Source organism: Vicugna pacos, chromosome 5, assembly GCF_048564905.1.
Source record: "Vicugna pacos chromosome 5, VicPac4, whole genome shotgun sequence".
NCBI lineage: Eukaryota > Metazoa > Chordata > Mammalia > Artiodactyla > Camelidae > Vicugna > Vicugna pacos.
The window spans coordinates 34,751,657-34,771,711 of NC_132991.1; the positions used below are offsets into that span (position 1 = coordinate 34,751,657).

The following is a 20,055-nucleotide window of genomic DNA, read 5'->3' on the forward strand; positions in this document are numbered from 1 at the left end:
CACATTAGTATTCAAGCCTTTTGAGACTCCATTTCCACAGTTTGTGGCACACTAAAAACCTCAACTCTGCTCACTCAAGAACACAAGAGAAACATGTCACTTTTATCTGGACAGTTTATGGGCAAGAGCAGCAAGAGACACAGTTATGTGCTTGATGTGGAAGAGCACATAATCATAGACTCAAGGGAGATCAGTGACATTATAGTGACACTGTAGAGCCACCCATGTCACAAATCACCTAGAGCATTTTAATCCAAACTAGTTTTATACAATGGCCAAAAACTAAACAAATGAAATGATTAACAATTATTTCAATAGGTCAAGTATGTTCTTAAGGTTTAAGGATTTATTTTATAATTGCACATTTTTTAAAAGTGTACATCTATGTTTCTTCTCATTCAGAAAGTATTTGTAGTCTCTTACAAAGATGTGGCAAAACAAGATAAAAATTATACGAGGAAGCTGGAGAGGAAGAGAACATAAGCATGAGGTGGGGGAGAGAGACGAAGGTTAAGATTCGTATTCAAAGTATGTGTCATAACATACAGTCCACTTTGCTAACAGAGGGCTGTAATTTTGTTTCTAAGCTTCTTCAACAGCAATTCAAAAAAGGAAACATAATCTGTTACAGAATTTAAGATAGAAACACAAACCAAATTCTTGGAGAAGGGACATAATTCCTGAGACCTGTAGGAACTATTTCCATTAAGGTCTTTATAGAGGTGATGCTATGAAACACGGTCCCCAAAAACTCTTCCTGAATGAACATTGTTAAGTTTCAAACTGCTGTTTTGTAATGCTCCTCAGTATAGATCAATGGCTAACACTTAACTCTGAAAAAGCAGAAATCAAAAAATGAGCGGGTAAAATGTTATACAATTGCCCCAATGTTCTGGATTATATACATAATACATAAAAATAGTATTATTGTAATACATATATTTAATAAACATGAACTAAGCAATTATTGTGCCCCAAACATAAGTAATAGAAGCTTTACCTGCATTTTTAAATTTAAGCTTCATAATACTCTTATGAGGAAAGTATTCTTATTTTCCCCACTTTATAATTCAGAAAAATGAAGCTGAGAGAAGATACAGAACTAGAATTTGTTCAAGGTTGCACAGTTAGTACGCGGCAGGGCTGGGATTAAAACTCAGTAGTCGTAGCTTTGAATTTTACACTTACTAGAATATCTTCCCCCATTAATGTATTAAAATTAAAACTGATTCATAAAGGGCACATACCCTGACAGTTTTAGCCTAAAACTTTATAAAACAGATGGCATGGCTACTCAAATTTCACTGACGTTTTCAGAAGACATCTATTTTTTCAAGCAATGTAATATCTGATAACCCTCTTGATAAACTGTAACATGTACTTTGTTCAATGAACTGACTTGTGCAATATTTTACTAACAATGTTGTAGAGAGTATGGGGGAAAAAGATAATCTGAGTTTTGGAAAGGTGATCTTAAGCCTCCTTATGCTAGTCATTACTGAGTGAGAGAGGGTGGCTGTTAAAGCCAGGGCTAATTCACAACAATAAAAAGTGGCATAGCAGACCTGGAAAATAGCCTCTGAAATTCTAGAACCAAAAAATAAAATAACCAAAATTAAAAACTCTTCCATGGACCAGTTTAACAGCATATTAGACAAAGCTGAGGAAAGAATCAAGTAATGGTGAAATCATTCAGAACAAAGCACAAGAAACAGAATAAAAAATACAGAAGAGGAAATAAAAGACAAAGTTTACAGAGAGAAGGTATTATGTACATTTAATTGGAGTCCCAGAATTATGGGAGAAAGAAAAGACAGAGGCAAAATTTAAAGAGACAGTAATAATTTCCCTGATACTAATGAAATACCATACTACATATTTAAGAAGTTCAGTGAATTCCAAGCAAACTAAAAAGAAACCCAAATCTATGTACATTTCAAAGTAAATGAGCAGAAAATCGTAAAATAAAATTTGTGAGTAGTCAGTGAAAACATGAATTACATTTAAAGGAGCAAGAGTTAGAATAAACTAACTTCTCTATAGCAATACACAAAACTATGTTCTAAGTTGTGTTTATTACAACAAAGCAAGGTTGACTGAACATTCGAAAAATCAGTATAATTTATGACACAAATAGAAAAAGAAAAATCATATGATCATTTCAAAAGATGCAGGAAAAATCATTTGAAAATATGTAACACCTATTCATGAAAAAAAATTCTAACAAACTACAAGGAATAGAAGAGCTAACAAAGCTTGTCTCCCAAAAACCTATAGGGATCATACTTCGTAATGAAAGCTTTCCCTTTGCAATGAGGTCTGTCAAGGTTGGCTATTATCAGTATTTCCATTAACCTGGTAGTGTTAGCCAGCTCGGTAAGGCATAGGAGATCACAAAGGTACAAGGATTAGAAAGGAGACAAAAACTATCATTAACATACATGATTTCGTACATAAAAAATCCAAAATTAGAATACATACATGTAAATTCACTGTCTTTCCATATATATTTTCTGCTATTAGTCACATCTTTTACAACAGCAACAAAAAAAATTAAGTGCCCAGAAATAAATCTCATAAAAGATAAGGAGGACCTCTACATAGATGATAGTCTTCTATCATGAGACATTATAGTGAGAGAAATCAAAAGACAAATACATGGAAAAATATGCCATATTCATGGATAGGGAGACTCAATATCAAAGAGATGTCAGTTCTCCCCAAATTTATCAGACTCAATAAAATCCCAACCAAAATCCAAACAGGTTTGTATGTGTAGAGGGAAGAACTGGCAGCAATCTGAGAAGCTAACTCTAAAATTTACATGGAAGTAAGAAAAAGCAAGAATAGCCAAATTATAAAGCCTCAGAAAGACAGAATGCTATTGGGGCAAGAGTAGATAAACAGAAAAACAGAACAGAGTAACTAGCTGAGAAAAAGACTGACACACATATGTTCAGTGATTTCTGACAAGGTGACATATTAAAATGGTGAAGAAAAGATTATCTTTTCCCTACAAAGTACTGAGACAACTGGGTATCTACATGGAAAGAAATGAAACTGGATTCTATTACATACCTATACACAAATCAAACTTGAGGAAGGAAAAATAATGAAGGTTTTAAAAGTTAACAGAGGAAGAATATCTTCATGACCTCAGAACATAAACAAACTGACTACACTAAAATTATAAACTATGGAATGGCAAATTCTCAGGGTGCGAAAAGACATTTGCAACACATATAACCAATAAATGGCTCCTATATAGAAATATAAATATATACATATATTCAACCATAAATTAAGTATATTCAACAAATTATAGATATACATACATATATATACACAACAAATAAATAAGAAAAAGATATTCCAAAAGAAAAATGGTCAAGAGATGTGAATATGCATTTAATGAAAGAGGAAACACATATGGCTAATAAACTTCTGAAGAGGTTCTAACTTCATTGTTTCAGGGAAATGCAACTTAAAATCCTAGTAAGATAACATCCATACCCATTAGAATGGCTAAAATTGAAACAACCACAATATTAAGCATAAGATAGGATGTGAAATAACACTGCTGTAGGAGTGTGCAACTGCTTGGAAAATAAACATAATTTTGAGAAAAGGACACCAGACACAAAATAATTCATATTGTATGATTTGTCTTAAATCAGTTTAAAAGGAAAGAGCAATGTTGCATATGACCTGAAGTACTGTCACCGGAAGGAGGGGAATTCTGGAGGAAAACAGCAATGCTGTATTTCTCAACGTGAGTAGTGGTTACAAGTCTGCATCATGGTGCTTTATCAAGCTATTCTCTTATGTTTTATGCACTTTTCTGTAAGTCTATTCTATAGCATATCAAAATGGTTTAAGGAAAATAAACTAAATTGCTTACCCCGAGACTAGCATCTGCCCATTATGAGAAAAAGCACAAGCCAGAACAGGAGCACAGTGCCCACTCAGTGTACTTTTATATTTTAATTCAAAACCTGCAAATAACAAGGTGAGTAAAAATTAGCAAGATGACTACTTGGAATTTATTTTAAAATAAAATCTATTGGACTTATTTATTCAATAAATAATATTTGCATGCCTAAAGGACACAAAAATGAAAAAAATCCTCACGCAATTCAAGTATTAGGATGCTGTGTGATTAAGTGGTTTCAAAAGTTTAGTGATGGGCAAAGAAGATCTCAGGCTTAGCAAAGGCTAGATGGGAGGATGTTATTATCAAATTATTTTTAAAATTAAAAACTTCAAACTCTAAAATACATAAATATATAAAGTTTTAGGCTAATTCAAAATTTTGAACTATACTACAATCTTGGCATCTGAAACACACACACACCCACCCAGCGACCCACCCAATTGGCCAAATGCCAACAAAGACTCAAATACCTGTAGTTTTAAAAATCTACTATTAAGAAAACGTTTTCTCATTCTATAAATTAAAAATAATGGTAATTTATACAACTTATAATTCCAATATATCTTATAATATTCCTACGAAGTATGGTAACACTAAAATGCTTTTCAGGCTTTCTATAAGAACTGAAAAGAAACATCATTTTTTTAAAGGTAAACCAGGGGGGCGGGTAAAGTTCAGTGGCAGAGCATGGAAAGGGGGGGGAGGGATAAATTAGGAGCTCGGATTCGTAGATAGCAACTCCCATATATAAAATAAACAACAAAGTCCTACTGTAGAGCACGGGAACTATATGCAATACATTGTAATGGCCTATAATGAAAAAGAATATGAAAAGGAATGTGTATATATATGTATAAATGAATCACTATGCTGTACAGCAGCAATTAACACATTGTAAATCGACTATACTTTTAAAAAAAAGGTAAACCAAGGAAATTCAATATATTTTAGTGACAACCTATAAAAATAATCACGAAGAAGCTGGCCTGGAGAGACAAGGAAATAAGTGAAATCTGTAATTTTCTCAGACCTAATAAAAACTTTTCTGAAGTGTTAATGGCTCTTAAAAATCACGTAACTAAACAAAAAGGTCATTAGAGCAGGTAAAAGTTTCAACAATCAAAAACATATTTCATTTTATTATTATTAAACATGTATTTTATTTCTACTCAAAACAAAAGCTGTATTTATCTGGGAGAGCAGATGTGGGCATTCAAGGCACTGATTTAATTAGGCACATACAGATCAATAAGTTGGCACAATCAAACAAAGCAAAACTATTAACAAGTTGCAAACCAAATGAAGACCTATAAAACTTGCAATAGGATCCAAAGAATTGGTTACATTCTCAAGAAAAAGATCCATATGTCTATCTACTCCTCCCTATAAAAAAGCAACTAAAATTAGGTGCAAATAATGCTAAATGCTTTATGAAAAGGCTTTAACTGCATGTGTTTATAAACTGTTACGTCTGTCTTAAAGAGCCAGTGTAAAACCACATTTTCCAGACAATGTATAAAACGCTTTACCTCTGAACAATTATTCAAGGTATGCTCCATTTAGAATATCCACATATAGGACTATACTCATGGTTTCTTGTAAGAATTTAATAAGAGCAGAAGAGGTGGGACAGACTAGAGAGGTAATGGAACTCTTATCCTCACCAGTATGTCACTGAACACATTAAAAGAATTATTAAATGCAAGCTTATAGGCAATAAAGTAACTAGATTTACACACACCAAAAAAAAAAAAAAAACCCAAAAAGTATTTGTTTCCTGATAATAGGCCCTTCTCTTTACACCAGCATAATGACAAAGATTCTCTCCTTGACCAAACCCTGGCCAGGTTCCTCTGATCCACCTTCTCAACCAGGCCTTGGCCTTGGCCTACAAAGATTTAAACTAACAGTTTCTTCTAAGGGCTCAACGTTGCATCCCTAGGATGATCCTAACACCCTTAAAGTGCCTCCCTGCGAAAACCCACAGCTGCCAAAAGAACTTATTGCTTGTTCCAGTCAACACTTGAGGACAGGGTTCCTGCCTCCTGGTCTCTGTGAGAGGGGAGTTGCCTAACTTCCATAAGGGCCAGTTAGTAAACCCAGATGGGTTTCACATGGACCAATTTCCCCATTCCTGCTTTTTGTAAATTATTTACTTCCCAGGTGCTACAGAGCCCCCATTTACACGCTCTCAATTCCCTTATTCTCCCCATAAAACACACAGTCGCCTCTGTATAAACTCAAGTTGAGTTCAGTTCATGCTAGACTCTTCCCTATTACAACAGTATATTACTAATAAAATCTGTCCTTATTACTTTAACTCAGCTTTGTTCATCTTTGACAATAATTTTTATAAACAATGAAATACAGTTTGTAATTTAACTAAAGTTTATTAGGTAACAAATAATAAAACTAAAATATGTTTAGGCATCTGAAGCAAGATGGCCAACCAATCATATAATTTCAGAGTTCCTACCAAAATGATAATGAAGAAATTAATTAAGACATAAATTCACATCAATGAAGAGAACAGGAGGGTGAGGGGCATCAGCAAATCAGAAACTGAAACTAATGTTGGGAAGGCAGAAAGCAAATTAATTGATGAGGTAGCACAGAGAGGTTAACAGCCTGAAGTGCAAAACGAGGGGGCTACAGCCAAGCAGAAAGCTAATCTTCCCCAGAAAACTCCAGAAGACATAGGACAATTAACAGCCGAGGAAAAGGAAAGTCAGAGTGATAGAGATGTAGATCTGAAAACAGAAAAATTAACTAAAGGTCTGTTTTATGAAATACTCAGTATTACCTCCAGTCCCCCCCTGACCCCACCCATAGTCTGCTGCACCAAAGCTGCTTCTCTTCAGGAAGGAAAATGATGACTGCCTGGGAGCTCCAGGGCAGCTCCAGGGCACACAGACACTCACATTTTCTAATCCCCCAGCCCCTCCCCTGTAAGGACCAACAACCGACCTCCTTATCCTAAAGGGAAGCCAGCAACAAGCCACCACTGCTTCTTATTGTCTAATTCTTTAAAGTAAATGCAATACTAAGGATCTCCAGGCATTTGAAGAACGTAACCAAAAAGAGAAAGATCAGGATAAACAAAAAAGGGACGAAGAGCAAATAAAGATGATCAGGAAACAGAAGGGGACTTCAAAACCAAACCAAACCAAACAAAAAGCCTCTAATTGGTACCCTGAGAGTTTTAAAAAGATCTTGCATTTGTAAAATAAATGAAGGACACTAAGAGAAAGAAACAAAAAAGATAAGCTTTTCGAAATTGAAAATATAATTGATGGACTAAAAAAATCCAAAAAAGTTAAAAAATAAAGCTGAGGAATTTTCTCGTAAGATAGAAAAAGATAAAGAGATAACTGTGGGAGGAAAATAGAAAAAAATAACACTCAATGAGTTATAAAAAGAAAGTAGAGAAGAAATTAAAGAAATATCATAAAACTGTATTCCAAAAACGAAAGCCTCAAGTTTCTTGACTAATTAGTCTCCTGAAAGAATAGTACAATACTTGGGGAGAAGTCACACACAATATAAAAAAAAAAAACTAACTATAGTGATAAAATTTAGAATACGATAGTATAAACAATATTTACAGAAACTCTGAAAACTATCAAAAGAGCTGAAAACACAAAGTGCAAAGCGGTACCTCTGGTAAGCAGGAATGTGTGGTGGTGGTAGTAGTGAGGTCATAGTCAGCAGTAAGCATACAATTTCTAAATCATGTGTATGTATTATTTTGATTAAAAGTTCTTAAAACATTTTTATAATCACATTTAGATATCCAGAGTTCCTTAGGTGAAAAGATTAACTAAGATAGAAATTTTACCTGGATGACAAATAATTTCAGAAAACTACTAGTTGAATACATACCTAAGAAATGGGTAAAAGAAATAGTCCAAATTTTGATCTGGCAATCCTGACCACATGATGCCAATCGAAAAAACTGAAGACCTTGTTCCCCACCTAAAAATGTAAATTTGTTAAAAATAAATATAACAAGACTGATAAAACTTTAAACAACAATTTTTTAATTTCTTAGACTGGGATCTGTTAATTTTATTCATTCAAACCACATTCACAAGCAATATTAATCTATACCATATAATGAAATGTCAGTCAAAAACCTTCTTTTAAACAAAGTACTTAAAAGGATTATTATTTCAGCCCCTGAAGTTGCTACAACAAAATATCTTTTTCTTTATCTTCCACGAAAGATATAATTCATGGCTGCAAGGACCAATATTGAGCCACTAAGCTTAGGACATCCTCCAACCCAATTTTATAGAGTCTATGGGGTTAGCACTGATGGGAAAAATTAGGAAGAAAAGTTAGTTATAAGTATTAAATGCTTAATTATTCCCAACTTACACTTTTTAGGATATATCTATTTTCTAATAGCTTAGTCTATAATTCACTAGGAATGACTCCCCCCCCCATTTGATTTAATCAAGATGAAGCCTTGGATTTATATAAATCCAAAACAACATGACTTGAGTCCAGTAAGTTTGGAGGAAAATATTACACAAATCAGGGAAAGTAATCAGTTAAATCTGGTGTCACAAAAAAACTCACTAGTTTTTATGCTTGCTTAGGTAATTTCAGTGTATCATTATACATCCATTAGATAAGTTCCTAAATATTTGTGAGTAAAGTAAATGCTGGTATTATCAACTCAATTTTCTATGAGTTCCACCTAGTTTCACAGATCAAAGGAAGTTTTGGCACTCATAAGCAATAAGACACAATTAAGAAGCCTAATATCCATCATCTTAAGATTGCACTCCGGTTTCGCAAATACTCAGTGTATGGTACTTAATTTATACACATGGATATGTAAAATAAATTTTTTCTATGGACTCTGTTTTGTTGAAAGCACATATATTTTATTACACACTACAAATTAACTCCTTTTTCACTGTAAGTTTTTCTAAATGCATGGGACTTCCACATTTCAAGACCATTTTTGTTTTTGTAAAGCACAGGTTCAGCCAAATGGCATCCTTTCTCAAAGAGATCTTGATGGTGTAAGCAATTCCTCATTAAGTCTTTTTAAGGCAGAACAATTTACTCAAAAATGGCTGAGAGTAAAACACTTAAATACTAGGTAGACTCAATTAAGAAATTTTTTTTTCATTGTTTCTTGACTAAATAGATCCTCTGAAGTTAATTCTGAAGTTTCTTTTCAGTAGTGAGAATTCAGCTAGGACAATGGAAAATTATAAACCTTAAAATATGCCTATGCTAAAAATCTAACATTTAAAAACAGACTTTTCTTCAGGAAAAATATTTCAGTTGTAATAATCATCTAATTCAAACTTTTTCACTTAAAAACTGGAGAGAACTGAACATTTATATTCTGGCACAAACAGGCTTATTTTTCCTTATTTGAATGAAATGTCACAAAGAATAACTCAATATGTCATAAGTATGTATGGATATTAACAAATACCAAATAAAACAATAGCAAGTTAAAATTATACACTTTATCTTTTAAGAAAATCCAGTAGTTTCAACAAATTCCTAAAATAATCACTGGTAAAGCATACACTGATCTGTTTCAGGGAATTTACACATAAGGTTAATATCTAATTTAATAGATACTGAACTAAACTAAAGAAACAACAGAAGAAACACATTAGAATCATTCTGAGAAATATACTTTGAAATATACTCTAAAGGTAGGGTAGGGATGTAGGTATTACACTCATTTTAGAATCTCACGATAAATCTCTGCCTGGTTTAGTGAAACTTTCCAGGCCTCACCAGCTGCAATCCCTCTAAAGGCAGGACAAGGATGCCCTTAGCTTTACTCTAATATTAATATAAAAATGGTATTTTAATTGAAAATCTTTTTTTCAGATAAATTAGAATCAAAAAGGAAACCTAAATCTCCTCATGTTTATACAATTCAAGGATTCATTGAGTTCCTATACAATTTTGGATAAGGTGCCACAGAAATGGAAGAAATGGTTCTTGTCTGTTATAAGCTGGTCTTCTTAGAATAAAACAGCAAAAAAAAAAATATATTAAAAAAATTACCATAACTAAATTAGGAAAGGGGTTTAATATAAGAATAGGTTCAGGAAAAGGCAATCTATCAACCTGCTACATGATATTAAAAGATTAAGAAAACAAAAGCAAGAAATTTCAGCAGATCTATAAAAGGAATGTTACTCATCAGTCTGCATTTCAAAGCCTACTATGTGCCAGGCGCTGTAAATAAAACAGACCCAGACCCGCTCTATGGAGCTTACTATCTAACAGGAAAAACACCATTAACCATAAGCCATATAAATAATTACACAATTAAAACTTGTGATACTTCCCTAAGCAATGTAAAAGGACAATAAAGCATGCAACCCAAAGACTAATCAAATTACTTTACACTGAATGCAGGAGGGGAGAGCAGGGGAAGCTCACCTGAAGTTTTTTTTTTTTAAACCTGAAATCTAAAGGATGACTAAGAGTGAATCAGGTGAAGGGTCCACAAACCCTCGGGAAAATCTTAGAAACACTGAAAAAACGAAAAGAGGCCAGTGCGGCAAGAGAATGCGTGAGGCCACGTGAGATCTGAGGTAAGGCAGGGAAACATAACATGTTAAGGTGCTTACAGGCTTTGTGTTTTGGATTTGGCATTTTATCTTACCTTAATCATATTTTAATAAGCCATTGATGTCCCTGAAATAGGGGAGTGCCAAAGCCATCCGGCCACTGGACCAGAGCTGTTCAATAAGGTAGTAACTAGCCACATGTGGCTACTAAACAGTTGAAGTGGGACTAGCACAAATCGAGATGTGACATAATATACATGCCAGATTTCAAAGACTTCATACCAAAAATAGTAAGATATCTTATCAATGATTTAATTGGTTATAAATTACTGAAATAATATTTTAGATATATTGGATAAAATAAAATATATTACTAAAATTAATTTCACCTACTACCAGAAATTTTTAAGTTTATACACGTAGCTCATATTATATTGCTATTGGACAGCACTGGTTTGGCAATAAGACTGGAGGGGCCAAAAGCAGAACTTCCATCCTAACACAGAAGATGAAAATAAAAGAAGAAAACTTCCTAACACACTGTATTTATTTAAAACCAAGAGTCTATATTCAGGAGTTTTTGTTTCTTCTTTTTCTAAAAACTAACTGTATTGTCAAATGCTTTATAAATTTATCTTCTGAAAGATTAAATTAGTAAATAGAAAATACAGCCTCTGTTTCCAACTTTTAAATGTCACATTTCTATTTGAATATCAATATACAATATTTCAAAAATCACAGTAAAATCAACAGGGTTAAGTCCTCTAAATTACCATACTCAAGGAATCCAGATCTACTGTACCAAGCTGAGTCAGCCCCTACATATACTAACCATTAAGACTGAAGGGGCCAAAAGCAGAACTTCCACTCTAACACAGAAGATGAAAATAAAGGAAGAAAATTTTATTATCTTTATGGTTGGATTACCACATTCTGTTGTTTCTTATTTTGTAGTTGGCTTTATTCCTTTGATAACTATGTAAATTTAAAAAGCTAAAGCTCTAATCTGTTCTTAGAAACAATGATCAGTACATATACGTAAAATAAAAAAAAGTGCAGTATACAGCATATATGTATTTATATGCAATATAATGTATATATGCAGTCAAACTGTAATAATTCTACCTAATAAAACTGAAAAAGGAAAACAAAGAATAAAATGAGAAAGGGAAAGGAGCCATTTTTAAAACACTGTGTATTCTTTCTATTCTCTCTGCTTTACCAATTTATGCAAAAAATGGCAACTAAAAATAAATAAAAGATGAAAAAAATCTGATTTTCCCAAATAATATTTGTGACTTCATTTTGATCAAAAAACATGAAGAGGGGGAGGGTACAGCTCAAGTGGTAGAGCGCATGCTCAGCATGCATGAGGTCCTGGGTTCAATCGTCTCGTACCTCCATTAAATAAATAAACATAATTACCCACCCTCACCCCCTCAAAAAAGCAAAACACGAAAGAGAAGGGTGACTCCTTATAAAGGAATGAACTAAAAGGGCTTGTCGTTCTACTAATGATGAAGTGAAAATGAGTAAAAGAACTAAAAGTCATATGCCAATTACAAATAGGAATTACTAGGGCTTACAAGAGTAAAATAACTAACCAGAAACTGGTTGTGAAGAAAAATCACAGCAGGTAATTCCAAGATCATGTGCTTTTTCACTATGCAGACATCTCATTTTATCATCCCATACTGTTAAATCTCCACATGAGGAGCCAGTGACAAAGAGGTTTCCATTAGGAGAAAATGCACAGGCCACCAAGGAGCCATCCTTAACACTACCACATCTGAAACAGAAGCAAAACAAAAGGATGTTTTCATTTCAGAGCATCTTGTACTTTATATTACAACCTCTAACAGCAGCTTGATAAGAGTAAAAAGAGAATAAATGGCCATCATAGATCTTGAGAGAAAGGGCAATAGATGCCTATAGAAATAAAATATCATTTATATGCTATACACTGAGATATGTTTTCTAAAACTAAGAGGATTTAAACATTATCTTAACCAAAGTCCACCTTCATACTTTTCCATATGGCAAGTCAGTATGAACACATTAAAATCTACAAGGCTTAACAAAAAAAAGCAGTAACAACCAACAATATCAACTATAGTCACTTTTATTTTTAAAAGATTAAACTTTTTTATTGAAAAACATGTTATTGGGGTCAAATGTACTTTCAAATTTTGTATTAAAATCAGCCAGAAACAACAGTAAGGCCTTTTATCTCATATTCAAATGTTAACTTACAGAAAATGCTGTAAGTTAAAATTATCTTGGAAGATTAGGAAGCATGGGCCTGATGATATTAAGTATCTTCTCACTTAGGAAAAATAAACTGGTAAAAACCCAACAATTAGTACAGTGTCCCATCTAGTGCTTAAATCTACTGCAGTGTATCATTTTTATATCATTGACTAAATATATTGGGGAAGTAATGCTATAGAGGCAGAATTTACCACCTGATAAGTGAAAAAAAGATTCCTTAGCCGATGGCTGTATTTTATTCATATAAAATAGCTTAAAGACATTTCATTCTTTCTGTGCTTTGTCTTCAAACTGTTTAACAATGCTTAAAACACATCAACTTCTTCAGCCCCAAGACGCAAATCTAAATGAGCAACAGTGGTTTATCAGCTAGCATTTGTACTCTGATGCTGGGGGAGGATAAGGTACATTAAATTATCTTAATTGATAACATTTAAAAGTTTATAGTTTTTAATGTACTTAATGTTACTGAACTGTATACTTTTAAATGGTTAAAATGCTTTATGTTATATATATTTCACCACACTATAAATTCACACAAGTATACTGTTTTAATGTTGGTGAGTTGCAACACAATGTTACTGGTATAAATTAATTGATGTAACTTTATCCAAAAGGAGTTTGTCAGGTGATTATTTTTTTAAGAAGTGATAACACAACATCACAATCACAAGGTTCCTTCTTCTGGGCTTGGTCACTCACCCAGCAAGAATCCTAGTCAGGAAATAGCTGTGCCTTTTAGGTGAGAATTACCTACCATTACTTTATTATTAAGAACACTTGAGCAAAAAGTGACAAAAATGAAGTTTCAAATTACTGAATTTTATTCAAGAGATTGTTTTGGTTTCTTTTTCGGCTCTTACGGTAAAAAAAAATCCATAGAAATCTAACACAATTAACCCTTATTTTACAACAGAAAGATCGGAAATGTAAAACTCTCTGAGACAAGCGAATCTACTTCAAGAATCATATTAAACACCTGTTTTTAAGATGTCAGAAGATAGTTCAAAATATTTTCCCTTGTGATGTCTGAAAATTATCTGCTTCTTAAAGCCATCAAAATATTCTGCCTTTTTTTTTTTTTTGGTAGACTCATTAAAAGGATTAGAAACGGAAAGAGTTTAAATATTCCTACCTATATAACTTGTACGACTGTGCATTCCACAAAACAACAGTTCCATCAGCTGCCCCCGAGACCAAACAAGTGGAGTCTGGGGAAAACCGGCAAACCCTCACGGGGCTACCACTGGGCTGTTCCATTACCGCCAAAATCTGTCCCTTTTGAGTATCCCATAGGACAGTGGTACCATCTGTTGAACATGAAGCCAAAATATGTCCTGAAGGGGAGAAACAGCAGCAGTGGACAGCATACGTGTGAAACTTCAGTGGAGAGTGTGGCAGTTCAGTAAAGTCACTCAGGGAGTACAGGCGAATTGTTTTGTCCAAGGAGCAAGTAGCCAAGAGGGAAGAGGAGAAGGCACAGCAGTTGACATCATCATCATGATCAGCTGATGTGTGAATTAGTTTCACCATGTTCTTTATTTGAAGTAAAATATCCTGCAATTTTTAGATAAAGGTTACTTCATCCTAGGAATCAAACAAATGCAACTCAAATCCACATGAAAGAGCCAGAATCAATTTATGGATTTGCTCAATAAAAGCTCCTCCATATATATTTTTAAAAGGCAATCTATTACACCAGGGGTAAAGATAATCGGGAGAAAAATGAAACATGTCTAAGACTATAAATTCTGATGATGATCACAATCACTACTGCTATATCAATGAAGTTCCATAACACCTAAAAAAAGAAAACCTAGTCAACTAACTTCAAACTGATTTGACACTGAACAGTCAAAAACTTGGGTATTTATTTCACCTTTGAAGTCTTTCCCTTAACTGCTACTCAGCATTGCCTCATTCCAGATCTCCTAATCTCAACAGAAGATTTTTCACTATTTTAACAAACTCTCTCACTGTTCCCTGCACAGGACGGAGTCAAGGCTATTGCTCTGCCTTTAAGATGCAGACCTTGAGGGTACTTATAAGAATTAACAAAAGGTTTCATTCACAATTTACATGGCAGTGTTGAAAGCTATCATTTCATGGTTTGTCATTTGTCTGACAAAGAACAAAATGATATAAAAGATTTGAGCTGAAGAACCAATTTAATAAATCACGGAAACCAAAAAGAGAGGCAAAAAAAAAAAAAAAAGGACTTAGCCAGTCTGCATTTAAGAACAGATTTATAAATTCTGAATAAAATCTAAACTCCTCACTACAGCCTACAAAACCCTGTATGATCTGGCTTTTCCCTGCCAACTTCTCAGACCTCAACTCCCATCATTTTCCCTCCTCCTCATTTCTTTTCACCTTCCCTGGTTAAAAAGATTACACCTAGGATCTTCACATTGTGGTTTCCTCATGCTTAAATTCTCTTCCCTCTGCTTTTGGGATATTACTTTTCATTCAGATTTCAATTTCAGTGTCCCTCCTCAGAGAGAGTTCCACTTTCTAGGCTAGCACATCACCCTATTTTCATCCTCAGTGTAGCAATTACCATCATCTGGTATATTTATTATTTTTGTCCCCCCCAACCAGAATGTAAGCTCCAAAGGAGCACAGATCTGGTCCATCTTGCTCATTTCTGTATCCACAGCATGTAAAACGGTGTCAGCACCTAGTGTGGTCAAATATTTGTTGAATTATTTTTTTCCACATCCAGTTGATGAATACAGAATGATTAGGAAATTTTCAAAAAAGATAACAATACTTAAAAAAAAATCTGAGAGTGGGAAAATGGTGTGGAATGAAGCAATAATCAGCCGTAAAGGGCTTGGCATGATTTTGGATTGTAAAAGTCATAATCCCTTGTTCTAATATTATTTACAGAAATCTTTACAAACAGATGGTGCATGCCTTTACCAACATTTATCTTATCTCAAAAGTTCAGCTTCTTTTTCCAAAATCCAATAAAGTTTAAAAAACAAAAACTCACACAAAAAACCCGTGATCATCGTCTGTACTGCTGCACTGAAAACAGGCGCGAACAGGTGGTGCTTTCTGAAGAACTCCCAAATCTCAACTGTGCAAGTGCACACAGGTGATTTTCAAAACAAACTTGTGCCTTCACACCCTTGTGGCACTCAGCTCCCTTTGCAGTTCGAGGTCTACAGTCAGAAGCACAAAGACGTAATTAGCCCAACAATTTGTTTTGAAAAGCGCTCTTAAGCCTACCCCTACCTGCCTTGGGGCTTGGATTTCAGCCGTCACGCCAAACACTCAAGCCCCGAGCAAACCAAGCCAATTAGCCAGTGAGAACAAACGCAACCCTATCTAATGCAAAGCAAACCTGAAATGCGCCAAGAATAAGCCAACATAAAGCCCGCGACCTACTCCCTCCACCCCCTGCACGCGGGGACCAAGGATTTGCCCAACTCCGAGAGCCAGCCGGGCCTCAGCGGACCGAGCACCCCGAGACAGCAGGGCGTCCGGCGGGGAGCAGGGCCTTCCGGGGCGCGGGGACCGCAGCTCGGGAGAGCCCAGCTGGGGCTTGCAGACCACGCCGTGAGGCCCCACCCGACTCCCGGGACGAGGCCGCACAACCGCGCCTCCCTCGCGTCAAGATCCCAGCCGGTCCCTATAGCGCGCTTAGAAACAGAAGCCGAGAAACGGAGAGTTCAGACACCCGTGCACGGAAGCTCCGCGGGCTGACCCCAGTCGCGCTCCCCTACCTGCCGCCGCCACTGCTAAACTGGTCCATAGACGCGGCCCCTTTCCCCTCGAAAACCCAGGACGCCAGGCATCCGCCCTCAGGTGCCGAGCGAGCGGCGCGGAGCACGTGACGCGCAGGCGTGGAGGGCGGGGCTGGCGCCAACGCTGGCGGACGCCCTAAGGCCAAAGGACAGGCCCCGCCCCCTGGGGGTATGGCCCGCGCACCGGCGCATGCGCGCTCTTCCGCCCCCAGACAGACAGTTCTCTAAATTCTGGCTCTAGGATTAAGATGAATCCAGACTTGGGAAGAACCTTTTGATACAATTTTTTTCCAAGTGAAGAAGCTGAGGTCCCAAGGTTCAGTGAGTGCCTGAAATGTCGTTTTAAAGAGGCATTGTATAACTCACCAGTTATTCCAGCTCAAGGTTTTTGAGACTCCTGCCTCAGCTGTTATTTCTTTATCCTGCTCTGTCTGTTCTCTGACCTACCTGATTGGTCTTTTCTATTTAGGCCAGTTCTGACCTCCGCGGTCCATGACTTCTGCGATAACCTCTGTGCTCAGCTTACCCAAATCTTGCTTTCCAGGTCAGGCATCTTGCCCCTGGGCCCCAGTCCTGCAGTTCCGCTGTCCACTGGGCAGATCGGTATACTGATATCTCCTGAGCCCGATGTGCATTTCTTCTAGCGTTTCCTAGTGTCTCATAAGCTCACAGATAGACGGTTTCCATTTGTAATTGACTACTAAGTGGTCTTGCCAATCCCTTTTGGGGTGAGCAGAAATAAGTTCCTAGGCATGCTAACACTTATCAGTTAAGTGCACAACACAGTATAGGGCCGTGTACAGTTGAAAATCAAAGGTACAAACATAAGTCTTCAATGAAGAAATGTTAAAAAATTATCAACCTGAGGGAACCAAAGTCATATATTGGAAAAGTAATAACCTGAAGTATTCAAATTTAAATATGAAATCGAGATAGATGGAAATGATTTGTAATGAAAAAGACAAGGAGAAGCGGAGATAGAAATTAATGATTTTGAGATGTTCTTGTAATTTTTAAATTGATCAGTGAGTGCATTATGATTGAGATTTTGCACTTGATTACATGCCAAAGTACTGCCAAAACAGTATTTTTCTAAATGCAACTTTTTCATCGTGTAAATAACAGAGCTCTCTGTAAGAAATACAGAAACTATAAGAAAAATAGTAATAATCGCACCAAAGTGAAGCTACTCAGAGATAACATTTCCTTTCAGTTTTTCATGCATAATATCAATAAGTTTACAAAAAGACTTGAAAACTACCTTTTTTAAAACTTAAACTTGAATCCCAAGCATTTTCTCTTTCTAAAATTTCTTCAGTAGCATAGTTATTGTTTCTGCCTAACGGTTGACACTTCCAGAAACAAACCATAATTTAACATTTTCTCTGTTTTTGGATAGTTGTTTCAATATTTATATGCTTATTATAAATAATACTGGACTAAATGACTTTGTACATAAATCTTTATCCACATTTATGAACATTTGCTAAGGAAATTGTTAAATAGAAATGGAATTGTTGGACATAGGGTGTAAAGATTCTTAAATAATGCCATATTGCTTTTCAGAAAGGTTGTATAGTTTAAATTCTCAGTAACATATGGTTGTGCCTGTCTCTCCACATTCTTGACAGACTTGAGTAATTTTTTAAATTTTTTCACTAATTTGATGGGTAAAATTGGTTATAGCATTCTTACAGTAAAATATGTAAAAGAAACCCCTGCCTACACAGGCCAGTAATTTAGCATGGAGACCTGAAAGTCAGTATGGTCAGCTTTGCCTGTTCTACAAGGAAAGGCAGTTTTAAAGGGGGAAGCCTTATTGTAGCTGATCTCTACGAATTTGCAATTTGGGAGATGTTAATTAAAGTATCGTACTAATATAGTAGAGAAACACTGTAAGAATTCATAGAGATTTTTAATCAGATGAATGAACTAGTTACCTTACTTCACAGGACAGAATGTCAAATAATTGGAACTTTGACTTGGAATATTGAAGATTTGAGTATTTTGTACATTTTTGGCTCTAATTTTGTCCCTGTAGCCAATAATTAATCCTATTTTATCATTAATTTCTAGTTTTGTTCCTGGTAATAATGCTTCTTGGGGAATATAGAAAACAATTTTGAATAATATATTTCAAAGAAAACTAACTTTTCAGTTAAACAGTAAGCAACAAATGCTCTCAACATATCATTGCAATATATAGTCAAGAATAACCAAGAACTCAAAGGGGAGAGAGTGAGACAGATGATAGGCATTGGAGTCATTAGAAAAGGTGGGTGTAGGAATGGGTCCTAAACAGGCTTGAAACGTGGGCCAGCTGAGGGATGAGCTTGGGAAATACCCAAGTATTTCACAGTAAGTATTCAGGAGCACACTTGGGTTGTTCAGCTTTGCAAAGTAAGGCCAGAGGTGTTCAGTTTGCAAAAGATGTATCAAGCTTAATACATATATGCATTGGTGTGTAGTGTATATTATACTTCAAAAAAAGTTTAAAAAGAAATCCATGGGAATGGCCCAGGAATTCTCTCGTACTGATGCAATCACTCTTCACACCTGGTATTTACCACAGCGTTACCCCTCAGTAGAAAACTCTGGGGATCTGGGAAGCTGTAATTGGGAGCGTGTTGTGTTACCTTCTGCATGATGGAATATTCTCTAAATTTCCCTTATTCTTTGCCATTAAATAAACTTTACACCCTTCTGTTTCCATTAATCCACCTATAGTCCTGGGGTGCCGACCAAGTAATGAGAGTTGAGCGGAGTTCTTTGAGTTGGTGTTCCACAGATGAAAGAAAGACTCAGGGGCTGCCAAACAAAGGGGAGGAGGAAGACTTGGACCCAGCACAGCGAGAACTGCCTGATGATAGAAAATGTACGCGTGACTGGAAATGCGAAGACGAGAAAGAAATGTGATGACACTTGGTATTTGTACATGCTAAAGAAATTTTACAGTTCCAACTATGCCTCTTCCTTTTTGGTATGAGAAGCATTTGTCTCATTTATGGATTTTTAAATTCCAACTTCCTATAATGTAAATTTTTCTTTTCTTATTTATTATCTCATCTTTTCAAATTCTTTACTTTCCAGTATCTTACTATTAATGCTCTATAAGAGAATTCAAGATTTTAAAATGCATTTTTGAAAAAGAAATCCACACTTTTGGTTTCAGATTCATGGTTTTTTATAACATAAGAAGAAAATAGGAGAGATATTGTCTAATCAAATTCATTTAACAATAGTCCAACTGACGGTATTATTATTAATGCAATCTCTTTGCTTCTCATAGGTCTATTTTGATTTTCTCTTTCTTCTTGAGGTAGGTACAGTAGTTTGTGTCTTATAGGAATTTGTCTTTTATCACCCAAGTTATCTACTTGTCCACAGAATTCACAAATAATCCTTTTTATTTCTGTAAGGTCAGTAGCAATGTCCCCTCTTTCATTCCTGACTTCAGTAATTTGAGTCTTCTCTCTTTTACTCAGTCAGTTTAGCTAAAGTTTTGTCCATTTTGTTGATCTTTTCAAAGAAC

The 20,055-nt window shown here is 35.3% G+C and overlaps 1 protein-coding gene across 4 annotated transcripts in view; it reads right to left on the reverse strand.

Annotated features, from left to right (window-relative positions):
* Window positions 1-16,628, reverse strand: part of WDSUB1 (WD repeat, sterile alpha motif and U-box domain containing 1) — a 57,948-nt gene extending 41,320 nt beyond the window's left edge. For 2 of the 4 annotated variants that reach the window (XM_072961030.1, XM_006196195.4), the window contains exons 1-6: window positions 16,503-16,628; window positions 15,767-15,938; window positions 13,904-14,325; window positions 12,102-12,286; window positions 7,817-7,909; window positions 3,902-3,995 (exon numbers count right to left, since the gene is read on the reverse strand). In XM_072961030.1, coding sequence (XP_072817131.1) covers window positions 3,902-3,995; window positions 7,817-7,909; window positions 12,102-12,286; window positions 13,904-14,301 — 770 coding nt within the window. In that variant the 5' untranslated portion in view covers window positions 14,302-14,325; window positions 15,767-15,938; window positions 16,503-16,628. The remainder of the gene's footprint in view (window positions 1-3,901; window positions 3,996-7,816; window positions 7,910-12,101; window positions 12,287-13,903; window positions 14,326-15,766; window positions 15,939-16,502) is intronic. The other 2 variants (XM_072961028.1, XM_072961029.1) reach the window with 2 other exon arrangements.
* Between the last annotated feature and the right edge of the window lie 3,427 nt (window positions 16,629-20,055).